Source organism: Stigmatopora argus, chromosome 5, assembly GCF_051989625.1.
Source record: "Stigmatopora argus isolate UIUO_Sarg chromosome 5, RoL_Sarg_1.0, whole genome shotgun sequence".
Classification (NCBI taxonomy): domain Eukaryota; kingdom Metazoa; phylum Chordata; class Actinopteri; order Syngnathiformes; family Syngnathidae; genus Stigmatopora; species Stigmatopora argus.
Genome location: NC_135391.1, coordinates 18,362,500 through 18,378,422, shown reverse-complemented (window position 1 = coordinate 18,378,422; position 15,923 = coordinate 18,362,500). Strand labels below are relative to the sequence as shown.

The window sequence follows — 15,923 nt, the reverse complement described above, 5'->3', positions numbered from 1 at the left end:
AACTTTAATGAAGCGTGTCTCTTGTCGCCCGTGTCTAGACAAATGCTCTTAATGCGCCTTTGGCAGGTAGGTTTTAAAGTTTCACAGTCTCAAAACTGGGCTAACGTCTTTTTGTCATTCTTCAAAGGATGTTCCCAAAATAGCCCCAAAAATGTATTATCTCAATAGTGAAGTTAGATTTATTCACATAAGCCCCGATTCACCCAAAATAATTTGTTGATGAATATTTGACATTGAAATATTCAAATTAAACGAATAGTAATAACAATGACTATATCCCCTGAAGTCAACCGACGCACCAGCATTTCCTGTATATATGGGAATAAAAATAGGTTCATATGTATACTTAATATTCATTCATCCATTTTCTGAACCGCTTTATACTCACTAGGGTCACGGGGGGGCTGGAGCCTATCCCAGCTGACGTCGGGCCAGAGGCAGGGGACACCCTAAATTGGTGGCCAGCCGATCGCAGGGCACAAGGAGACAGACAACCATTCACGCTAACACTCGTACCTAAGGGCAATTATGAGTGTCCAATCAGCCTACCATGCATGGTTTTTTTTGGGAATGTGGGAGGAAACCGGAGTACCCGCAGAAAACCCACGCAAACAACAACATGCAAACTCCACACAGCTGGACCGACCTGGATTTGAACCCAGGACCCCAGAGCTGTGAGGCCGATGTGCTAACCACTCAAGTCGCCGGGCCGCTATATACTTAATATTAATCATTTATTTATTTTCTGAACCACTTATCCTCACAGGGGTTGTAGGGGGTCACTGGGGCCCATCCCAGCCAACTACACCAGGCAGGGGACACCCTGAAACGGTGGCCAGCCAATTGCAGGGCATAAGGAGATGGACAACCTACCTAATCATAATTTTATTTTATTAGCCCTTTGGCTGCCATTGATTCAGCAGTTGACGTCCAATCCATCTGACTTGTGAATGCTGGCAGTCCTATCTACTAGTGATGAACTTGTTTGAAGAGAGACAGAGAAAATTTATTCATTTTAAGGAGAGAGTGCAAAAGAAATTATCAATATACATCAAATTAATTTGAAATCTTACATCAGAGAAACGTATTCAACACGTCAACTTTTTTCTCATTACAGTTATTTCCAAACATGCAATTCAAATGAAACCGTAACATTTGAGTCCAGTAATGGTTATATGGACTTAAGTGCAATAAAACAGGGGAAAAGTCTTGGACACACAGACCCCAGGAAAAGGCTCTGTAGTTTAGCAAGAAGTTGCACAATACCACCTGAAATCTATCAATAATTATTACTTGGACATCCAATTAGTGCAAACCAACATCAGCTGGTTTAGAGCAGATTGACAAACAGGTTGTTTTATCAACCAGTGGTCAAACAAGACACATCTCCTGATGTGTAAAGGAAAAGAGCTCTCTGGAAAACATTCGCAAACTGATTGTTGGATGGAACTTTTTACTAGTAACGCCCAAGTGAAGAATTGAGAGTTTTCTTTATTTTCATATGAAAATGGTTTGAAGCTTTTGGGGCTTCACTGCGAGAAGTAATAGCGACATCTGATGGTAGAAATAAGTTACAGCAGCTGCTTCGATATTTGACCAAAGCACTCACATAGTTTCAAAATGGAAAAAATGCATTAAAAACTCCTTACAATATGCATGTTTGTAAATAGATGTGCTTGTACTACACCTATCATGAGGTGGTTTCTTAATGCCTAAAAATTTGATCTCAAATCCAAGACTGGATTTAATCTTACACCTAAATGAATGGGAAACTTCAGTTGCATCTACAAGTCTTCATTGAGTTTACCTGGTGAGCTATACCAGCACTTACCATTATATGTTCATGCATAGGAATTATTCTCACATACACGCATAACATTTTTATGCTATGCCTGTAGATGTGATCAAACAATGCTATAGTGTAATTTTAAATTCAAATGAACCGCCGCATGTCAACTTTAAACTGACGTAGCTATCATTATTAAGAAAAAGCTGATGTTTGAGGCATTTTCGGGACGAATGAAGCTTTGGTTGTTACGTGACAGGTGTCGTTTGATACAGGCTCTGACATTTTTTCGAAACAGGGAGGTTCATTGGAGTGACACGAGAAAAATGCAAAGTTACCTCTCAAATGGTTTCAAATAAGAAAATTAATCTGTGGAAATGGTCCAATTGATTTCCTGTCTTTAATCCATGTGAGCATTTAACAAAAGAAAAGTGAACCAAAAGATATTCAAGATTTAAAGCGAAAATATCTGGGCCATAATCACGTATTAACTGAGTCTCTTTTAGTGAGTTTAATACTTTTTCCCTGTGTCAATGCACTTAATTACATATACTAATCATTATTTTTGGACTCAAATATTGTGAATTATTTCAATGTTTGGTTTATTTGACCTAGAAATTTAATTTAAATTGCATCTTCGGAAATAACTGCAATAAGAAAACAGTTCATTTAGTCAATAAATATTTTATCCATTATTGATTAAATTAGATTTAAAACAAAATAACTGACCTAATATTAAATATTCCAAATATACACATTACAAAAAAGATTTAAACAATTTTATTCTAAAAGATAAAATTATTAATGACGACAATCACATTAATTACTAAAGCATTTAGCCCCGTGATCTATAATCTTTGACCTCATGACCCCAAAATTCAATCACATTATCAGTTTCATATTTGAATACACAATTTTGATCATAATACATTTATTCATTCTTCAGTAATCTATACAAACATTCATTCATTCATTTTCTCTATGGCTTATCCTCACAAGGGTCATGGGGATTGCTGGAGCCTATTCCAGCTGACTTCGGGCACCAGGTGGGGGACACCCTGAATTGGTGGCCAACCAATCACAGGGCACAAGGAGAGAGACAACCATTCATGCTCCCACTCATACCTTGACACAATTTAGAGTGTTCAACCTACCTACATGCATGCTTTTTGGGATGTGGGAGGAAAACCCACGCAAGCCCGGGAAGAACATGCAAAACTCTACACAGTGAGGACCAACCTGGTATCAAATCCTCGACCCAAAACTGTGAGGGCGACGCCCTAACCTCTCACCCGCCGGGCCACCTGAATACAATCATACAAATTACATTTTGGACTTGTGAATCTATGACCCCAAAATGGAAACACCTCTTCTAGGTTCTCAGTATTTTGACACGTTCCTTTGGCTGTCTAATAACATTTTGAATTCAGGTGTAAATAATGTTTTCTTACACCCCTCTAGCGGCTCCGAGCACGGACGACGTGGCTCTCTATGTGGGCGTGGTCATTGCTGTCATCATGTGCCTGGTCATCTCAGTCATCGTGGCGCTCTTCGTGTACCGCAAGACGCACCAGGACTTCGACTCGGACATCATCGACACATCGGCGCTCAATGGAGGCTTCCAGTCCGTCAACATAAAAACAGCCAGATCAGGTACACTAAAATTTCATCATGTTTCAATGCCATTAATGGAGATAGCTATCCATTCCATATGGACTGAACAAGGCTGTCACCGATCAATGAGTTTGTCAATAATATATGTCCAATCCATTTGAATTGGTAAACCCGACAGCAAATGAAGGAATGTTAAGATCCACACAATCGCCAATGGCAACCAATGAATTATCCTTGTCAGGTAATTTGAACTCCATCCAACACCAGTTTAGGTCAACTGAAAAATTAAACAGGCGTCACAAGCAACTAAACACACACTGTGCATTAAAATACAAAATACATTTTTCTTCTCGTCTCATTTTCTGATATGCTTTATCCTCACTAGGGTCATGGGGGGTGCTGGAGCCTATCCCAACTGATTTTGGGCCAGAGGTGGGGAAACCCTGAATTGGTGGCCAGCCAATCGAAAGGCACAAGGAGACAAACAACCATTCATGCCTACACTCATACCTAGGAGCAATGAAGAGTGTTCAATGAGCCTACCATGCAGGTCTTTGGAATGTGGGAGGAAAACAGTACCTAGAGAAAACCCACACAGTCCCAGGGAGAACATGCAAACTCCACACAGGTGGACCGACCCTGGATTTGAACCCAGGTCCCCCACTGTAAGGCCAACGCGCTAACCACTCAGCCCCCGGGCCGCCTTAATAATTTTCTTATTTTTTCCAAAAATGCTAAGATGCCATTCATGCACTGATGACAATTGGCATTGCACCGCAGTATTTAATTTAAAAAATAATCAATATTCCCACAGGAAGGCATATGAACCGTAGTATGCTGCCAACAACTTATGGAAAGAGAGCAGTCTGATTATGAACACAAGCACATTTTTGATACACACACACACACACACACAACCATTCATCAAACGTTTATGCGACGTATCTTACGTGCATTTATGTGCTCCTAATTTCAAATACACAAGTGTGTGTATCTTTTTAAGACTCATTTTGCAAATCTAGGAAACACATGCATTTTTTCCAAACAGAGCTGGTCACACAGGCTGGGGGTTGTGTACCGTCCTTGTTGTTCTCCCTCAACGGAAGAAATAGCGTCTGGCAGTTTTCTTATGGTTGTGTTGTGTTATTCAAAACAGGGTTTTTTTCATTTTTTTATGAATGTGATATTTTAATAATTTACATTAGGGCACACAGCAAGGACATTACACAACACAGCACCCTGTGTGATGGGCTGTAAGGGAGGGAGACATCTGATTGTTGTTTATTATTGTTGTTTTTATGATGTCACTGTCAAGCACTCCTTATCTCTTTCAGGGGTATTGATCACTACAGTGGACAGCTATTTAGAAGTTTCTCTGCCTTATATTAGAGGTCTCAAATGTAATTGTTTAGAGGGTGGGGCTTTACTAGATGTAAGAATAAGGAGTGCAGCAAATATTCCCAAAAAGCGTTGCTTAATTACTTTGACAAACTTACTCAAGTAAGTAGCACTGTACACTATACTACTGTAACGCCACTAAAATATATAATTGGCACAACATATTCACTGTCAGAGTAGGCCACAATTGAATTGTATATGTTGTTGAAAGTGCGCCCCAGCGGCTGAGTGGTTAGCGTGTCGGCTTCACAACTCTAGGGTCCTGGGTTCAAATCCAGGTCGGTCACCTGTGTGGAGTTTGCATGTTCTCCCCGGGCCTGTGTGGGTTTTCTCCTGGTACTCTGGTTTCCTTCCACATTCCAAAAACATGCATGGTAGGCTGATTGGACACTCTAAATTGGCCCTAGGTATGGGTATGGGTGTGCATGGTTGTCCTTGTGCCCTGCGATTGGCTCCCCACCGATTCAGGGTGTTAAAAGGCCCGGAGACAGCTGGTATAGGCTCCAGCACCCCCTACAACCCTGATGAGGATAAAGTGGTACAGAAAATGAATGAAAGAGTCAATGTTGTAGGTATATGCTTAGGTACTAATTTTAAAAAAGGACTAATTTATTAAATGGTACACATCTATTGGAATCAATCCAGTTTAATTAAAGGGGGGCCCAATGATTGCCCCTCGTCCTTCTCATTTAAAGTGGGTTGGACGTCTATTGCTGTCATTGGCTCCCAAAGAGTTAAGATATGTGTGGTACCAGAGATATACAAAACAATACATTAATATTCCCATGGCAAAATATACACAGGGTGCACTTTATTGAATGTTTTTTTTTTAAATAATTTCTTCTTTTTTTTAATCATTTGTGTTTTTGCTCAGGCATATACTGTTTATAATTTTTGTGACTATAAAAATAATTACAGTATGTTGATGACATATTCACATTTAAAAAAATGTATATTTCAATTAATTCATTCATTTTATTTCACATTATTCATAGATTCTTTTTACTGTCCATTGCAAAATTCTGCGTGCAACAATTTGATCCCAAATAGGGGTCTATAAAATACTATTATTGTCCCTCGGGCTGCAAGTTTGAGAAGATTATTATTATATTTATTTATTTTCTTTTATGTATCCTATTCCATTTGGTTAAAAAGGAAAAACAAAATAAAATAATTGGTGCATGAGAGGGTTATTGGTGTCGATCCACATTACAAACAACCACTAATGTTAATAGGAAAATGAAAAAAATAATGCCTTGAGTATCTTTATTTTGCCTAGAGTGGCAGTTTATCAAGTTAAAAGATTTAGGTGTGCCGACATATTTTAATTTTTTGCCTAGCGCTATTGGTACATATGCTAATCTGATTTCGAATGAGCACGTTAGTGCAGACTCTTTTTATTTCAAAGAGTATCTGTTTTGCATTGCAGATGTGGATTTATTTGAGTGTGTGGAGGGGCAGGAAGTCAGCTCACGATACACGGACATGCATCATGTTTACATTCGTCACTTGGGAGGCATCAGGAAGGAGCTGTGTAAAATCACACATGGGAGATTTCAGCATTTCAAATATTTCTTGCCTATACTACCTGGCTTTTTTTTAAATGTGTTGAAACATTGACTACCACTGACTGTACTAGACCCCAAATGTCTTTTGACTGGGAGTGCCAACAGTGTTTGCATGCAGTCAATATAAGTTACTAAGTTAAAAGTTTTTTGGGGGGTTTTCATGTAAATTAATCAGCATACTCCTATCACATGGTAATATCATTGAACACACTAATTTCTCTGTTCCGGAATTTATTTTCCTCATGTTCTTATATATTTTACTACCTTGGTGCTTTCTACTACACATTAAGTTTTGAATGAGTTTTCCTTTCTCTCAAAAAGTGTTTATAGAGTTTGTTTATAGTGTCATATCTTGCTTTTTAAGATTTATTTGACCAATTTTCCTCTCTCAGATCCGCTTCCCAACCTGAAAATCAAAGTGTACAACTCCTCCGGCCTAGTGACATCGCAGGACGACCTCAGAGGCGACTTTACGTCCAAGCTCTCCCCCAAGGTCAGGCTTTCATCTATTTACCTTCCACTGACATCGATATAGATATCCAATTCATTTAAACTGGGAGAAAATGGTTGTGAATGCACCTCCCAGTCAAAATGAATTGGAGGTCAGTGGCAAGCAAGGAGTTATTATTACTCCTGAGCCAAAACTTTAAAGCCATGATAATACACCATAAAGCACAAGTCTCAATCTTGGCACTTAGAGACCAAATCTGGCCCTGGAAAGGCTTCTTGCTGCCATTTACTTAATATCAATGTGAAAAGTTTGTGGGAAGCATTTTATTAAAATGAAATAGCGGCCCAGTGGAGCTAGTGGATAGCGTGTTGGCCTCACAGCTCTGGGGTCCTGGGTTCAAGTCCAAGTGGGTCCACCTGTGTGGAGTTTGCATTTTCTCCCCGGGCCTGCGTGGGTTTTCTCTGGGTACTCTGGTTTCCTCCCACATTCCAAAGACATGGGTGGATGGTAGACTGATTAGACACTCTAAATTGCCCCTAGGTATGGTTGAAAGTGTGAATGGTTGTCTGTCTGCTTGTGCTCTGAGATTGGCTGACTACCAATTCAGGGTGTCCCCCGCCTCTGGCCCGGAGTCAGCTGGGATAGGCTCCAGCACCCCCTTCTACCCTAATGAGGATGAAGCGGTTCAGAAAATGAGATGAGATGAGATAATGAAATATACTGAAATGCTAATGTAAATCTTTAGAAATGTTTGTCTATTGTTAGCCAAAGAGAATGTGCTAGCCAAAGTCAAATTGTGTTTTTTGAGCCTCGTAATCTTATATTACAAATATTTTTCATTTACACTTTATTCATCAAAAAACCACAAATTTAGAAATACCTGGGTAACATAAGAGACACCGAGCAGGAGAGACAACAGGGCTAGGAAACAACAGGTGTCATCAATGGGCAATCAATCACAAGGACAGGTCACGTAGGGGACAAAATCCAAACTAAACCCCCAAAAACCAACACCTAAGATTTTTTTTTAATTAAGCATTTACTCAATACTTCAATATTTGTTTGGGGTTTAATTAAGATTAATTTAGTGCTTTAGCCACACAGTTCTGGAGTCGAGAATTCGACCTCAGGTTGGTCCTGACTGTGTGGAATTTGCAAGTTCTCCCTGGGCTTGCATGGGTTTTCTCCGGGTACTCCAGTTTCCTCCCACATTCCAAAAAAAGGATGCAGGGTAGGCTGGTTGAACACTCTAAATTGACCCTGGGTTTGAGTGTGAGCGTGGTTGTCCATCTCCTTGTGCCCTGCGATTGGCTGGCCACCGACCTGGCCCCCGGGACTTTTGTTTGACACGTAATTTAGAAAATTGTTCTATTTTCACTATTTGGAACAATTTTGAGGAATGTTTGATGTGGCCCACATTTGTTATTTGCTTGAAAATGTCATCAATGACAATTTATGGGGGGATGGATGCCTATCACTCTCAATGGCAGAAATTAATCAAAATAAAAAATGAAGGAAAACAACATCCTCAATTCACTCGAGCATTTGCTGCAATGCAGAAGTAAACGGCAGCAGAATCGTAATTGCTTATTTTACATGTCAGTGCTCACATTTAGAGCTGAATTGCAAAGCAGATCATGTTTTGTTTTTGAAGCACTTTTTAGCCTACGGTGATTTGAGATTTTCCTTCTTTCAGCTGAGCCTGGTGGCACCGCTCCCAGGCACTGCGCTCAGCTTCCTACCACTGCTTCTCAAGAAAACATTTGCAACAAAAAAGGCGGGGGGAAAAAAACAAACTCTGGAAGCTATGTTGTTGAATGGAGTCCTTTTAGTCTAGTACTCCATTTTATTTTATTTTTTATTCTATAATATTATTTTTATTTTATTTGTACTTATATCTGTGTGAAATACACATGTTCAGTGTCAGTCTTTTATTATTATGACGACAGAAAAAGTAGAAAATACTATAATGATAATTAATAAATGGATAATCATTGATTAAAATTATATAAGGTATATATAAAGCAACAGACACAAACAGTTTAATAAAATAAAAGACTAAATAAATATAATATGAATAATCATTCTGTCATGATTTTATGCTAATATAAGTATTTTAAAAATAATAATTTCTGCCATGATTTTATATTAATATAAATATCTTTTTTTACATACAAGAAAAAAAACAATTGTTTTTTTGCCTTGAGGGAAGTCAATTACATAGTGTACAACTAATAAAATTAAATGCAATTAACAAATATGTTCTTGAAGAAACTTAATGAATATATATTTTAAATTGCCCTTATTTAAATTTTAAAACACATTAAGTAATTGAATCAATAAATTTGGTAAAATGAATATTTAAATCATGTCACTATGGAGAGGATTAATCATGGTGAACAGAACAGATTTTTTTTTTTAAATCTTAGGATTCTGAGTACATATGGTTGTCTGTCTCTCTGTGTGCCCTATGGCTGACTGACGATCAGTCTAGGGCACCTGTGTCAAAGTGGCGGCCCGGGGGCCAAATCTGGCCCGCCGCATCATTTTGTGTGGCCCGGGAAAGTAAATCATGAGTGCCGACTTTCTGTTTTAGGATCAAATTAAAATGAAGAGTATAGATGTGTATTAAATTTCCTGATTTTCCCCCTTTTAAATCAATAATTGTAATTTTTTAATCATTTTTTTCTTTGTTTTTAATTCAAATTTTTTTTTGTAAAATCTAAAAATATTTTAAAAAGCTAAAATAAACATTGTTTTAGATCTATAAAAAAAACGAATATTCGGGGCTTTTAATCCATTTCTTTTCATCCGTTTATTAAAAAATCTAAATATTATATCTAAAATGGTCCGGCCCACATGAAATTGAGTTGACGTTTACACGGCCCGCAAACCATCCCGAGTCTGACACCCCTGGTCTAGTAGGGTGTAGTCTGCCTTTTGGCCGAAGTCAGCTGGGATAGGCCCAGGCAACCCCCGCAACCCTTACGAGGATGCGCGGAATGGAAGATGGATGAATGAAAATGGTGCACAGAATATTAGAAAAAAAACATTCATATATAATAAAAATGCCACCCGATGGTGCAGTGGTTCTTCCGCCTGACTTTGGTGCGGGCAGTCCGGGTTCAAATCCCACACGGTAGCAGTGTGAGTGGTTGTCTTTGTGTACCCTACGTCTGACTGGCGACCAGTCTAGGGTGTAGTCTGCCTTTCGCCCAAAGGCAGTTGCGTTAGGCTCCAGCAACCCCCACAACCCTTACAAGGATGGGCGGTATGGAAGATGAATGAATGAATATAATAAAAATAAGCACATTAAATGCTATAAGTATAACGTAAATAAATGAATTAAAAATAATTAATACCCATGAGAAGTGACATATATAGTAAATATGAACATGAAGTAATTGCCGGCGGCCTAGTGAGACGAGTGGTTCGCGCGTCGGCCTCACAGCTCTGGGATCCTGGCTTCAAATCCAGGTCATGCCCATCTGTGTGGAGTTTGCATGTTCTGCGTGGGTTTTCTCCGGGTACTCCGGTTTCCTCCCACATTCCAAAAACATGCATTGTAGGCTGATTGGACACTCTAAATTGAGCCTAGGTATGAGTGTGAGTGTGCATGGTTGTCCGTCTCCTTGTGCCCTGCGATCAGCTGGCCACCGATTCAGGGTGTCCCCCGCCTCTGGCCCGGAGAAAGCTGGGATTGGCTCCAGCACCCCCCACGACCCTAATGAGGATAAAGTGGTTCAGAAAATAAGATGAGATGAAATAATTGCCTGTGCTCACCAAAGTGAAAATTCATGACAAATGACAGAATTTTATTATTTATGAATATTTTTTTAACAATGAGCAAGTTTTTATTTATTTATTTTTTTTTTTTATTTAATTAAAAAAAAAAAAAATTGCAACTCTCTACTGATGCTGACGTAACATTGAACTTTGTTTTCCCAGTTAACCCAATCCCTGCTGGACAACAGTGACACGATGAACCTTCGAAACCAGAGCTTGGCTCGCACTCGAGACCCATCGTGCACCGCTCACGGATCCTTCAACAACCAGGGAGGACACCTCATTGTGCCCAACTCCGGTAACAAAAATATCCATCTTTCCAGCGCCTGGGTCCGGGTGACCTCAATTAACTGGCGCTTCTCCTCCCGCTTACCAGGAGTGAGTCTGCTGGTTCCAGCGGGCGCCGTCCCTCAGGGCCGGGTCTACGAGATGTACGTGACGGTGCACAGAAAAGACAGCTCCAGGCAAGTCTTGACACTTTCCGTGCTCTTTCCAAGCTGTTGGCTGCATGCGGTTCTGCTGCTCTTCTTTGTGGCATTTTAATTTAGTTTTGTTGAACTTATTGTCTATCATTGCATTGGGAGGACTTCCACATCAAATAAATTGGGCAGCTATTGTTGTCTAGCGAAAATTATCAACAACAAAATTGGGAAATCCTAAATTTGAACCTAGTGTAAAATAATATATATTGTAGATGATTTCTTTTTATATATGCATAAAGTTTGATGCCAGAGGCTATTCCAAGGATTACTGTTTTTACTGCCACGTCCTTTAATCCTCTCCTCAAAAAGCCAGCACGTGACTAACACTGCGGGACACAGGAGAGAAAAGGTATTGATATTCCGACAGCATAGCGGCTGTACATTTTAGCAAGTGTTTTACGAGAGATCACAAAGTAGTGACAAGGTAAAGAATATCTTTTCTAAAACTTGGCATTATCTGCACTACACAGTGTTCTTAGATTCACAAATTCACATTCATTCTTTGCCAACCAACCACTTCAAATGGATTGGACGTCTACTAGTGATAACCTCATTTCAATTTTCAGTGGACGGATTAAAACAAGCCACATCATTTATTTATGATTGCTACTTTATGTTCTTGGTTCTCTGTTTGTTTGACCCTTTGTGTTCATGATAACTCAAGAACGAATAAAGGGATTATTATCAAACCTGAAGAATGTTTGTAATATCAAACAGAATAGGTCATTAAATTTTAAGATGTTAGATGTTGGGGTCAAAGGTCACAGAGGTAAGAAATGGAATTACAGAATAACAGATAAGACTAACGCATCTTTGTAGGCTAGGTCACATGATGAGTGGAGAAAGGGTTAAAGATCACAGGGGTCAGAAGAGGAATTGAGTGCCTACTCTACCAAATGTTTTGAGTTTGGCTGCTTAGGCAGTAGCCTGCTCTCTGAAGTGTGATATCTGGTTTGCATTTATATGAGCAAATCTTTTAAGGTTTCATTCATTCATTCATTTTCTGAACCGCTTACAAGGTTTGTGGGGTGTGCTGGGGCTTATCCCAGCTGAGTTTGGGCAGGTGGGTGACACCCTGAATTGGTGGCCATCAATCGCAGGGCACAAGGAGACGGACAACCATTCATGCTCACATTCTTACTTAGGGACAATTTAGAGTGGTCTGCCTGTGATTCTCCTCTCCCTGCTCTCCTTTTATTAAAAAGTATTGAAGGACCAGTTCATTAATCCCATTTTTAGTTGAAAGTATGTATGTACTTATGATGAAAATAAAGCTTTCAAGTCAATTCAATTCAGGGTGACCCCTGCATGGTGCCAATTGTTGGCTGGGATAGGCTTAGGCACCCCCTGCGATCCTTGTGTGGATAAGCACTATTGAAAATGAATGAATGAATGAATGAATAGTATTATTTGCAAAAAATAAATACTTTGTGAAACAACAGAAGTTGTAGGGGTTCGCCTGACTATGGTGCAGGCAGGTTCCCGCTGGTTGTAGGATGATTGTGAGTGCGAATAGTCGTCTGCCCTACAGCTGACCAGCGACCACTTTAGGCTGTAGTCGAAGGAAGATGAATAAAAACGATTGTGTTGTTCTTATTACGTTAAAACTTTTTGTCTTTTTATTTTATTGTTTGGTTTTTCATACTTTTAATAGTTTTACCATCATTTTATTGTTATTTATGGCTGCATCTTTTTTAAAAATATTTCAATTTGCATTTTTACCTTTTACCCTCCATATATTTACATGTTTAATGTTTACATTATACTTTTTCGTGTTTAGACTACTACAAGAAAAAAAGAAAAAGAAAAACAACAAGGGATATCTTACCTAATCCTATTTAGAGATGTATAGGTAACGATTGGGTATTTGGCTTTAGGGCTCCCCTTCATTTATGGACTATAATTATTTGTCCCTTATTTATCCAGCAAAGTCAAGAGAGAAGAATTTGCGAATGTGCCTGAGACAACATAGTAAAACAAAGTCACTTGCAAACTGTTTTCTTTGATAAGCCTCAATGCAAGTGACTCTTTTTGCTAATTAAAAAAAATGTGTGGGCATCATCACATTGTGTTGCCTTACATGACCCAAAATGTATTGTCCGCATATGTGGACGCCTGGTCTCAAATAATAATTATTTTTTCTTATAGTTATCATTGGCTGCCATTGACAGCGCTTGAACATGCGTTCATTTGGCCCTTCCTCTCAAAGTCAATTGGACATCTAGTTCCGTCAATGGCACTAATCCATGAGCTTTCACTGCCATTTCTCTCAGTTTAAATTAACTGGACACCTAGTGTTGTCAATGTCTACGTTCAATCATTAGCCCCTCCCAGTCAAAAGGGATTGGACCTCTAGCAACGTCAATGGTTAAAGACCATAAGGTTTAGTCAAATTTAATTCCAGTCCCTGTGGATGAAACAGCAACCTCTGCGTTGATGGTGGAAAACTAACTGTGTTACAGTTTGCCTACTTGATGGAATGTTTATTTTATCGTCTTTTTCTCAAAACCTTCATGAGTCATTAATGAGGTCCGGAGGCTGAATCGATAATGCTGCCGAGGATTAGTGCTGCTTCAAGCAGCGTCGACCCAAAAGACATATTGAGGGGGGAAAAAGACTGGATAAAAGAGTGAGATGTGACTTGAAGCAGCAGGGTAGAGGAAAGATCGGGCAGACAAAATTTGTCCCTTCCCGACCCGACCCGGCCCGGCAAATTAACTTGATTTGCAGGCCTGAGCCCAAAGCAAACCGGAAATTTAATATTTCATTTGTGAGGACTCGGGACTCCCGACCCGAATCGGGAGGAGGGGGGTGATTTATGATAACATATTAAAGCCTGTCTTTTGTAACTTAAATTAATCAAGACTATATAAACATGAACATCTTTTATATGATAATATAGATGTTTGACGATTTCAACTGTTTAAATGCCTGCTCAGCGTCGAGTTGCTAGTCTTTTTGCTCGCGTATGAAAGCAAAGCGCCACATTGACTACATTCAGCGAAGCCAATGCAAGTTTCTCTAGTTGCAGAGTTCAACAATCAATTTGAAGCTTTTCCACAACTCACTTTTACCGGTGGGTGTTAGTCTTTAGTTTATCCTTAACTTCTTGCTTCTCCATATTTCGGAGAGGAAGATTATTAAGAGGGCGGCGTTCACGTGATGTGCGCAGAGCATCCTATGGCTCTGCGGCTTCGCCTCCAATTGCAATTACATTACAGCGCCTTCTCTGTTTTATTCCAAATTATTTATTTTACAGCAAGTATTCTTTAGTTTAGTATCCACACATCGTTTTAGTATACTTTTTTTTCACCAAGTGAGAAGCCCGGCCCGACCCGACCGAAGTAATGATTGACATTTTAGACCCAGACCCAACCCGAATTTCGTGTTGGGTCAGAATTTTTTTTTTAAGTATTTTTAATGTTGTATCTTTTTTTTCTTTGTTTTCCCATTCTTAAATAATCATGTTTTACATTAATTTAATTTGACTGATTTTGTTCATTATACTCTTGTTTATTTTTGTTTAATTGTATATATATATACATATATATATATATATATATATATATATATATATATATATATATATATATATATATATATACATATATACATATATATATATATACATACATATATATATATATATATATATATATATATATATATATATATATCAGTGGCGGGCGGTGCATTTTCTGGTAGCGCCTTCAACGTATCAATCCAACCCTCAAAAACTATTTTATTGCTATAAAACCTCTACTGCAGCTACAGCTGCGACACATAAAAATAATCAATAAATTAATGCACAAAAATGGGGTAAAATCCACTTCCTAGCAGCATTTCATGATTAAATACAAATACTGGAGGCCAGGCCAGGGGGTGATTTTCCCGGGAAAAGACAGCGATGAACGTCAATGGCGTACGGGCAAACATTGCCCGAAAATTGGGTAAAATCCAGCCGAAAACAGCATTTATTGATTAAATACAAATACTGGAGCTTTTTAGACATCAGAACCGGGCCCGGAGTATCATTTCCCCGGTAAAAAGACAGCGACGAACGTCGATACGTCCATACGTGAAATGACAAAAAATGCACTAAAATACTAAAATTAGGTAAAATCCACTTCCTAGCATCATTTATTGATTGAATACAAATACTCGAGCTTTTGAGACATTACAACCAGGCCAGGGGGGTGATTTTTCCCGGGAAAAGACAGCGATGGACGTCAATGGTGAAACGCCAAAAATTAAACTGGGGTAAAATCCACTTCCTAGCAGCATTTTGTGATTAAATACAAACACTGGAGCTTAAATACAAACACTGGAGCTTTTCAGATATCAGAACTTGGCCCACAATTGAAATATTATTTAGGAATATAGCCATATTTGTAATTTTACTCACCAAAAATCCTTTTTACACAATATCTATCCTCCTTTCTTTCTTCCTTCTTTCCTATCGCCATCGAAGCTAATGATGAAAGTCGAGCCTGTCCTGTCATATTTCCGGCATAGTCCGTTTTGAAAATGGCATTAAATCAACACAACAATATACTATTTGCTTGTGGAGCTAAGTTAGCGCGCTGAAAGTGCCCCACACACCATTTTCCCGGCTGTAACAGGCTTGCTAGCTTCGGAGTTGACCGCCCTTTCTTAATGATGTCCATTTTTTTCCTGAAAAAGTCCGTCTAGAAAATAGCTTTGTGAGCAAACAGAATCTATTTGTTTTTGCTTCTGTCGGCCATAGTGGGTGGAGTTTGCGATCTCGGCTGCCTCGGTACTGCTTTGGCCCGCCTACTAGCCAATCATAGTTTGTGAAACCAATGACCTATCCCAGC

The 15,923-nt window shown here is 39.0% G+C and overlaps 1 protein-coding gene across 3 annotated transcripts in view; it reads left to right on the top strand.

Annotated features, from left to right (window-relative positions):
- LOC144074277 (netrin receptor UNC5C-like) overlaps positions 1-15,923 on the top strand; it is a 238,936-nt gene that overhangs the window by 204,904 nt on the left and 18,109 nt on the right. For all 3 annotated transcript variants that reach the window (XM_077600617.1, XM_077600615.1, XM_077600616.1), the window contains 4 exons: positions 3,248-3,439; positions 6,759-6,859; positions 10,766-10,901; positions 10,980-11,067. In XM_077600617.1, the coding sequence (XP_077456743.1) occupies positions 3,248-3,439; positions 6,759-6,859; positions 10,766-10,901; positions 10,980-11,067 (517 nt within the window). The remainder of the gene's footprint in view (positions 1-3,247; positions 3,440-6,758; positions 6,860-10,765; positions 10,902-10,979; positions 11,068-15,923) is intronic.